This window comes from Sceloporus occidentalis, unplaced genomic scaffold, assembly GCF_023333645.1.
Source record: "Sceloporus occidentalis isolate IW3139 unplaced genomic scaffold, rSceOcc1.0.p SCAF_3, whole genome shotgun sequence".
NCBI classification, from domain to species: domain Eukaryota; kingdom Metazoa; phylum Chordata; class Lepidosauria; order Squamata; family Phrynosomatidae; genus Sceloporus; species Sceloporus occidentalis.
Genome location: NW_028316983.1, coordinates 134,836,552 through 134,846,518, shown reverse-complemented (window position 1 = coordinate 134,846,518; position 9,967 = coordinate 134,836,552). Strand labels below are relative to the sequence as shown.

The 9,967-nt window shown below is 42.3% G+C and overlaps 1 protein-coding gene across 1 annotated transcript; it reads right to left on the bottom strand.

Annotated features, from left to right (window-relative positions):
- Positions 1 to 2,310: 2,310 nt before the first annotated feature.
- LOC149316851 (mediator of RNA polymerase II transcription subunit 10-like) lies at positions 2,311 to 8,452 on the bottom strand. Its single transcript, XM_089516390.1, has 4 exons — positions 8,237 to 8,452; positions 6,326 to 6,409; positions 5,934 to 6,036; positions 2,311 to 4,165 (listed from the first exon to the last, which is right to left on the bottom strand). The coding sequence occupies exons 1-4, from the start codon at positions 8,356 to 8,358 to the stop codon at positions 4,070 to 4,072; spliced, it is 405 nt and encodes a 134-aa protein (XP_089372516.1). The 5' UTR covers positions 8,359 to 8,452; the 3' UTR covers positions 2,311 to 4,069.
- Positions 8,453 to 9,967: the final 1,515 nt, after the last annotated feature.

The window sequence follows — 9,967 nt, the reverse complement described above, 5'->3', positions numbered from 1 at the left end:
GGAAAATGTGCTTTAATCTAATTATGGATTGCTTTAAGCGGAGCACTCAAGTGCATGCTGTTTTTCATTTAAACACACACACACCAGTGAAGTATTGTAACACAAAACCATGGGTCCTACACAGTCAGTTCTGAACAACTATGAGCAGTTAACCTGGAGCTATTTTGGGACGGGAAGGGCTCAATACTGACAGGCAGGTCATTATGAATTTTACATAGTGAGCCCTTGTGAGGTGAGGTGAGGTTTGTTTCCAGACCTCTCATGGATAACAAAATCCATGGACACTCAAGTCCCATTGTATATAATGACATAGTAAAATGATGTCTATTACATAAAATGGCAAAATGAAGATTTGCTTTTGGAATGAATATTCCAAAAGTATTTTGATGCTGTGGGTGGTTGAAGCCATGGATAAGGAATCTGTAATATGGAGTGTTGCATGCATGTTTTATAATATTTTCTTTATTATGTTGTCATTGTCTTCATGGTATCATATTGTTAACTGCTTTAATATTAGCCACTGTATTCTGTGTTTGTAGTAAACACAGAATAAAATGGCTAATACTAAAGCAATGAACAATATGACTACCATGAAGATAATGACAACATAATAAAGATAATATTATAACATTGTTTTAAGCAAAGGGGAAAATATAAAATCTTATTAAAGAAATGCAAAGGTGACTATGGGCCTGAACAGATAGGCCAAAATAAAGCTGCTTCAGGTCACTTTGGAGGTATGCTATTTAAATGACACACACATCTTAAGAGGCCAGAAGCTGCGCCAAAACTGCAGTCCTTAGGACTGGAGCATGGCTTTGGCACAGCTTCCAGCCTCTTAGGATGCATGCAGCATTTAAACAGCATACCACCAGAGACCCGAAGCAGCTTTATTTTGGCCTGTCTGTTTGGGCCCTATAATAGCAATAGCAAGTACATTTCTATACCACTTATCAGTGAACTAGAACTCCCTGAGCAATTTACAATGTGTAAGCTAACTGTCCCCAACCAGCTAGGTACTCATTGTACCAACCTATGAAAGGATGGCAGGCTGAATGGACCATGGCACCCTTCCTGGGATTGAATTCACAACCTTGTGGATGCAGTACTGGCATTTAACCACAGTACAGTACAAGCAGGGCTCCCTGCCTATCAACTAAATCACTTCTGAACCTCAAGGAGCTTAACTACCTAGAGGTTTTAGGAGATTATCACACAGGAAAACAGGTTCTGGTTCCATGTAGTTTGGATCCATCTCCGATGGATCTTATTGTACTGCCCCATGCCCAGGCAGTAGGCAGCCCATATGCAGCCCAGGCTTCTCCTGCACCTTTTTAAGAATGGGATTTTCATGTTAGTTGCGATGACCTGGTATGCACAAAAAACACAACTTACAGACTGTTAGTAAAAGCTACTAGACGTAGCTATATGTATCCTTGGGACTGAGATATTATATGCCACTGAACACCACTTGCTAGATCACATTGGGAAAGAGCTATTAACTTAAAAGGTCCTGTTTCTTGGCTTCCCAGAGGCATCTGTCTGAACACATGAAACAAGATTCTCAAATGGAAGTCTGCTCCAGCAGGATTCAGGTTGCATCCACACTGCAGAAATAATCAGTTTGACACCACTTTGGCATTGGTCAATGCTAAGGAATTCTGGGAACTGGAGTTTGTTGTGGCACCACAGTGCTGACAGAGGCTAAAGGTCTCACAAAACTACAATTCCCAGAATTCCATAGCACTGAGCCATGTCAACTAAAGTTGTGTTAAACTAGATTATTTCTGCAGTGTAGATGCAGCCTCTTTTCATCAGAATATGATTTCTACCATTTCACCTACAATCAGCCAGATCCAAATGACAAGGGCCTCAAATAAACGGGCTGAAAAAACTGTGGCATGGCAGTGCCGCGCTGACTCCATTTGCGCCAGGGCCATGGTGACTGCACACATCCAGGCCTGATACGGGTTGCCACCGTGGTTTTGAACCAGGAGCAAAAGGAATGTTTTTTGTCTGCTCCTTTTTGAACCAGTTCTTTGTAAAAGATGCCTCAACGCTGTTTCCAGTCACACTCTGGGCATGTGTCATCTAAATGCTATGCCTCAAATGCAGCTGGAAACTGATTGGTCTGTCTGTTTAGGACCAAGCTTTCTTTAGTAGCTTAGGCATATCTCCAGGACATTGCGTTTCTGTCTCTACAAAATCTTCCTTGGATGCTTCCTTGTTTTTGAATTATAGCCCTGTTATTTAAGGTACCGTTTCTATAAGATACAATCTAGTCAATGGGAGCAAAGGCCAGTAACAGTGCAAGGAGTAGGAATTTAATTTGTTATAAGCATTAGTTGTATGTTAATTTTTGCTGCAATTGCAAAATACAGTAAAACTACAAAAGTGGTTGTAAAATTTGAATATAGTAAAACAATGAAAGCGAGGGCAGGCACAGTAATATCAGTCTGCTGAAATATCACAGCCTCTAATAACATGCCCTGCAGTTCCAAACGAAGCATACATATTATCTAGTAGTTATAGGACTATATCCAGTGGTACTCATCTGCCAGAAGGATGAGTGCAGTCAGCAGAATTTAACCCTCTGTAACCCTGCTGGATAAAGCTGGAAAATCCTCTGTAGCATGCAAGGAGCAAGCATATAAGGGCAGAACAAAAGGCTACTCATAGGAAATGGAGATTGTTCATCATTTATAGGAGAGTCAGCATGGTGTAGTGGTTTGAGTGTTGGACTAGGGCTCTGGAGATCAGGATTCAATTCCCTGCTTGAGCATAAAAACCCACTAGGCAACCTTGGTGAACTCATACTCTCTCAGCGCCAGAGGATGAGAGTGGCAAACTGGGAAGATGAGAGCACTATTAAGCCACCATCATTAAATCTGAGGCTTCTATAATTGAACATGAGTCGTCCTTCATGCCTTCCTTTAGGAACAGGATTTGTGTATGCCTCAAAGGCCTGAAACAGGCCAAAAAGTTTGGCTTCTGGCTGTCTCTGGGGTGTGGTGTGCAGACAATGCACACTCCCGACATGGCTGGAAGCAGCTTTGAGGCCACCTAAGGCAGCCTTAACCCAACCAGAAAAGGGAGCGGCGAAAAGCCACTCCTTGCTGGTAGCCCACTCAGGAATGCAGCAGCAGCTGGCTTTGGGACCAGGCATCTAATCACCACAGTCCACTCCAAGCAACTGGTCTGCTTCATCACATAAAGAATTGGCCTTTTCATATATCATCTTTAGTGTATGAATTCAAACCACTGAAAAATATTGGATTAAATGCAATTTGCACATTTTGTTTATTCATGATGATTTATTTCCAAGGAACTCAGTAGTAACTGCTGCATCCATCTGGTGAACATATCTGTAGGGTGTATTTTTATAAGGTACAAGAGGTAAAGTCCTTTTATGTTTAAATATAGATATTCAGTTTCCCTAATTAGGAGCCCTGTCATTTCAGGTACTACTGAAAACACCAGATCATAGATGAGGAAAAACATTATTTCAAAGCCTTTACAAAAGTAACTCTATTAAGACTGTAAAATAATTCAGACATACAGTTTCAGAAGATGTATTTGTTTGTTTTTCCATTAACAATGCCAAATCAATATTGTTCTTCAAGGCATCTTCTGCTGCCCAACAGATCAAAGAATGAGAAAGAAACATGCTTCATTTTTTTATATTTCTTCATATTTATATCTACTTCATCTTGTACATCGCAGTGCAACAGTAGGAGTCACCTCCCTGACCCCATCTTACTTTGCATGAGACAGAGAAGCTGAATAATTCAAACAGTGTATCACAAAAGCAAAGCTCCTGGCTTCTGGCTCACAGATGGGCTTGAAGTCACATTAAAGAGAAGATTAGCTTCTTACTGAAAGTGCTGACAAACCTTTAATGGCCACACATGTACCACAGGAAAATCAGCTGCCATCCTGGCCAAAGAACTCGGTATTTAATAAATGCCTCTATTGGATACAACATCTTCATTCCCCAGATGAAGTCAAATGCTGTCACAACAGCCTATTGGCAGTGTTTGTAGAAGAAGGCAGGGTAGAAATAATGTAATTAAGGAGAAGGATCTTCACCCCGAATAGCTTTGTATTTGGCCATATCCTCTGGGAACACTTTAGTCAGCTCTTGAATCAATAGGCTTTTGAATTTCTAAGAAAGAAAGAAAGAAATCATACATGTGCCCTGCCTTTCATTAGATCTGAAAATTACCGAACCCAACAATTAACAGTGACACCAGCTAAGCAAACATTGCATAGTCTTAGTAGCTGTCCAACTGTCAACCAAGAAAGAAACTGCTAAACTACTTTACAGAATCTCAGTTATGTTTCCTAATTTGGAAAATATAGAAAATGAAATTGCTGAGATGAAAAAAGCTGCCCGAGGGACCCTCAGTGGGGCTTGTGGTTTCTGGGGTGGAGATGGAGACACAATGTCATAAACTCCATCAGCTCCATCAGGACTAAGCCTGAAGGAAGGAGACTCCGCCCTCCACAACTGCCAACTGCCGGCGTGAGAGGGAGTTGGCCAGGCAGGTCCAGCTCCATCAGGACTAGCCTGGAAGAAGGAAGAGCCCTCCCTCCAATCCATCTGCCTTGGTCCAGGCCTCAGAGGGAGAGAAGAACCACTGGACCTCATCCCCTTTCCCTCCATCATTCCCTTCTCCTTTTGTTTCGTGTCTTTTAGATTGTAAGCCTGAGGGCAGGGAACTGTCTGATTAAAAAGAATATTGTAAGCCGCCCTGAGAGCCATTAGGGCTGAAGGGCGGGATAAAAATACCTAAATAAATAAATAAAATAAACATTGTCATAAACTGCTTTCAGAACTCCTCTCAGTTTTTAAATGGACTTGTCACAGTAGTACAAATAACTCCTGTTTTGAGGAACCCTGGGGCACACAAACTAGTCACAGGAGGCTGTGTCACCAAAACTGATCTAATAGAGATTTAGCCTTTACTAGTAACTCTTTACATAGTATTCTAATTTGTTGCCTGCCATTTAGTTTGGGATGGGGGCTATTTTTGGTTCAAGAAGCTAGGCAAATACAGTCGGCCCTTCTTATATACGGATTTTTTATAGACAGATTCAAGCATCCATGGTTTGAAAATATTCAAAAAAAGTATAAATTTCAAATATCAAACCTTGATTTTCCATTTTTTTATAAGGGACACCATTTTGCTCTGCCATTATATTTAATGGGACTTGAGCATACACGGATTTTGTTACCCACAGGGGATCTTGGAACCAAACCCCAGCATGTATCAAGGGTCCACTGTATATTGGGGGGGGGGGGGAGTTGTCACATACTAGTAGTATGCATGGCCACACCCCAAAATGGGGAAGCATCATCTTGCATGGTATGAAACTCCATGATATTTGCTCAGACCCCACTCATTAATTTTCCATCCCCCCAATCTCTCTGGACTTTATCATGTGGGGAAAATTGGGGGTTTATACAGCAAAAATAATGAGAAAATCACGCAATCGCGATTAACATTTTCACACGACATCGCAGTTAAAGTGCCATTGTCCCAGGAATAAACAGGCAATAAACAGCAACAAATCATTCATGGGGAAATCCTGTGAATGATTTGTTGCTGTTTACTGTTTATTCCTGGGATAATGGCTCCTTAATCATGATGTGTTTGAAAATGTTAACTGGGATTGCACAATTTTCACATGATTTTTGCTGTTTAAATCCCCAATTTTCCCCATGTGATAAAGTCCTCACTCTCTGACAGACAGACACAAACCACTCCCCACTAGCACCACAATTAGTCTTTTAAAAAGCTTTCGCTGGCAATAGTGTCCAATGGAATATTTCAAGCCTGATAGCTTAATGGGGAATTTATACAAAAAGCCCATTTAAAATGTTTAGGTACTAAATAACAAGAGATGTATAGGAAATGCTTAAATCTTACCTTCATTGTGTCGATTTTGCCTTTGACCTGCTCATTTTTAGCTAGAGCTCTTTCTAAGCACTCTTTAGTATAGAGCTGGGGGTTGCGGCCTTGATCTATATACCTAAGAAAATAGGTTTTGTGAGTCAGATTTCATAACGGGTTCACATATGGTGCAAACAAGCACACAAGCCATCTATCCTTATCTTCTGAAACATACTAGAATATGTCTCGGACCTACAGTTAAGACTATTTTGCTAACCTATTCTTATATTATCACCGAGAATCTCATTGTATACACAAATACTAAGAATCAGTACAATTGCTTATTAAACATAAATGAATGTAAAACTGTTAACAATAGCAACATCAGAGCAAGATACCGACTGTGAGGATGAAAGAGATGCACTTACTCAAAGACTTCCAAAGGTACGCTGATCTCGTGAAGCTGCTGTCGGCACTTGTCAATATCTTGTAAGCCTGTAACCATAAAATTCCTAGGCAGAAACAAATTAGACATATTATGGGGAGAATGCTTTGCCACGCAAGGATTTAATTTGCTCTGCACCAGAAACGGCACCAATAGAAGTGTCACAGACAGAAGCTCAGAAATACAAGGATTGGCAGATTCCCTTTCCTCCCTCAAAACTGATCAGAAACTGTTTTTTAAACAGGGTTAGATTCCAAACTTAACCACAACAGACTCACTGAAATCAATGCATTTTAACTTAACCGTTATTTATTAAGGTCGTTATTGACTTGAGTCCTATTAAACTGGGGTCCATCACACAACCCATTAATCTATTTCTCTATGGTATGCAAGGTCCAAAACATGCTGCAGAAATAATCCAATCTGAGACAGCTTTAACTGCCCTGGCTCAATGCTAGGGAATTCTGGGAACTGTCATTTTGTGAGACATTTAGCCTTCTCTGTCAGAGAGCTCTGGGGCCACAATGAACTACAATTCCCAGGATTCCCCAGCACTGAGCCAGGGCAGTTAAAGCGGTCTCAAACTGGATTATTTCTGCAGTGTGTTTTGGACTCAATTCAAGTGAGGAAAAGCAGGTAATGGAGCTGGTAATATAGTCTGAAGGCCCACAAACTGAAGATTGATCTCAATAAGAAAGAGGCCCTGTGGGCAAGTAGTTCTCATGTCCCTACACTGGATATGGTGCCTAAATTGAGTTTTCACTCTTGAAAAACCAGGTTTGCGGCTTGGAGTTATTTCTTGATTCATCAAAAGTCCCAAGAGACTCATCAGCCTGGTCTTTGCAAGTGCTTTTTATAAGCTTCAGATACAATGGGTTCACTCTCTAATAACCCTTCTAGTTGTAGTTTTCTGACACTGGGCCTCGACAGACAGGCCAAAATAAAGCTGCTTCGGGCCACATCGAAAGTGTGCTGTTTAAACGACACACGCACCTTTTAGAGGCCAAAAGCTGCGCCAAAGCCATGCTCCAGTCCTAAGGACGAGAGCGCAGCTTTAGCACAGGTTCCGGCCTCTTAAGATGCCTGTGTCATTTAAATAGCATACTTCCAACGTGACCCGAAGCAGCTTTATTTTGGCCTGTCTGTTCGGGCCCATAGCGAACCAAAGACTGCTTGTAAAGGAGCTTCGGCTAAAGCAGGGATCGGCACAGCAGTCATTGCAGCCAGGCAGAATTACACGACACTGATTCTGCATGAGCTGCAATGATCTGCCTATTTGTTTCTAAGACACATTGAGGTGCTTATGCTTGAATCCTGAAACAGGCTGGATCCCAAATACATCCAGGAACATTGATGCTATGAATCTGCATGTTATCTAAGACCATCAATGGAATTTATTCATGGTTCCTAATATGGAATACCTTGCACCAAAGCTGCATTTGTTTCCAATGCCCACTCAAAGGCATTTCAATTGGTTTCACTGGTTAAATGTGATTGTTTATTTGTTCTAGTCTATTTTTCTGTTGTTGTTTTGCGCTCCTATTTTGCTCCATGTGATATCATTATTATTAACCTATATTTATATTAGTCACACTTGCTATAGATTGCTCTAGTTAAAGAAAACCTGTGGATAATAAAGAGGAAGGTCTTTGAAAAGAGACAGTAACAGAACATTATAAACCGCTTACAACCGAAACACACTGCAGAAATAACCCAATTTAAGGCTTCTTTCACTGCCCTGGCTCCATGCGAGGGGATTCTGGGAAATGTAGTTCTGTGAGACACTGAGCCTCCTTTGTCAGAGAGAGCTCTGGGGCCACAATGAACTACAGATCCCAAGGTTCCCTAGAACTGAGCCAGGGCAGTTATAATGGTCTCAAAGCTTCGTGCTCACAGCTTCTGGTTGAGGCCCGCTTGGCTGCTGGGCTGGAAGTCGCTGACGATGATGCCCAGCTGCCGGATGTTCTCCACGAACTTCTCCAGGTGCTCCTCCAAGGAGTCGAACTTCTCCGCCATGATCCCACGCCAGGCCTACACACTCCTCGCCTCAAGGCCTCGTTGCTAGGGGCGCCGCCATAGATACCGAGAATCCCAACTTCCGCTTCCGGGGCAGAGGTCGATCGCTCTCTGGAAGCCCCGCCCCCCGAGTCGCTCCCAGGCTGCGTTCTAAAGCGCGCGCCCTAGTTCTCTCCCGCCTGCTCCTCGTGCGCATGCGCGGGCAGCTTGGCTGTAGCCTCTGTTCTTCTTTCACAGTCCTTTCCCCAATCCTTCCTTTTTCAGTCCAAAAGAAACCTATTCCGAGAGAGCCGCATTGGCTGTTGTTGTTGTTGTTGTTGTGTGCCTTCAGGACATTTCTATCCTGGAGTTTCCTTGGCAAGATTTGTTGTCAGAGGAGGTTTGCCACTGCCTTCCTCTGAGGCTGAGAGAGTGTGACTTGCTCAAGGTCACCCCAGTGGGCTTATGTGGCTTCATGGGGAATTGAACCCTGATCTCCCAGAAGCCTAGTCCAACACTCAAAACCACTATATTGGTGTCCCCAAACATAAGGCACTGGTGTCCCAAAACAACACACTGATGTCTCCATAAACAACACACTGGTGTCCCAAAATATAACACACTGGTGTCCCAAAATATAACACACTGGTGTCCCAAAATATAACACACTGGTGTCCCAAAATATAACACACTGGTGTCTCTAAACAACACACTGGTGTCCCAAAATATAACACACTGGTGTCCCAAAATATCACACACTGGTGTCCCAAAATATCACACACTGGTGTCCCAAAATATAACACACTGGTGTCCCAAAATATAACACACTGGTGTCCCAAAATATCACACACTGGTGTCCCAAAATATAACACACTGGTGTCCCAAAATATAACACACTGGTGTCTCTAAACAACACACTGGTGTCCCAAAATATAACACACTGGTGTCTCTAAATAACACACTGGTGTCCCATTGCCATCCTCTGAGGCTGAGAGAGTGTGACTTGCCCAAGGTCACCCACTAGGTTTCCATGGCTGAGATGGGATCCGAACCCCGGTCTCCAGAGTCACAGTCCAATCCTCAAACCACTTTGTCACGCAGGCTGCTGTTTTGGCCATACAGCAACGTACAATAACCCAAAATCCACCAAATAGTGGTACTTCTATGGGGCCAACCACAATGCACAATATATGTGTTGCATGCTGTCAAAGCTCCTCTGGCTTCTTCATCAGGCAAAGGTGTTAAAAATCATACAGGAGAACAAAATGGAAAAAAAATATGATGCTAGCCACAAGCCTGAATTTTGTCAAGATTTTGTGTTATTGTGTGTTGAGATGGTGTGGAAGGATATCTATGCAAGCGGGTCCTTCCTCCTGGCCATTTGCAGAGTGACCAGAGATCTTCCTTATCCAGTCAGATGTCCTACATGTAAACCATCTGTCCAGGAGGAATTCCAAAATGTCCTCCGTTTTGAGCACACTTGATGAAGAAGCATGAATTTATAGTAGCATTTTTAGCGTTCATTTTGCAATGTCCTACCTTTTTCTTGAATGTCCTATGTATTCTGTGAATTTTGGTTGGTCAAGTAAAGGTATCACTGTTTGGTGGATTTTGGATGTTACTGATCTTC

What these genes read in the sequence shown, in the direction of transcription:
- LOC149316851 (XM_089516390.1), bottom strand. Translation starts at nt 8,358, where the DNA reads ATGGCGGAGAAGTTCGACTCCTTGGAGGAGCACCTGGAGAAGTTCGTG. An exon ending in GTACCTTTGGAAGTCTTTGA is followed by an intron (nt 6,037 to 6,325) that starts GTAAGTGCATCT and finishes CTATTTTCTTAG; the next exon opens with GTATATAGATCAAGGCCGCA. An exon ending in GCAAAATCGACACAATGAAG is followed by an intron (nt 4,166 to 5,933) that starts GTAAGATTTAAG and finishes TTTCTTTCTTAG; the next exon opens with AAATTCAAAAGCCTATTGAT.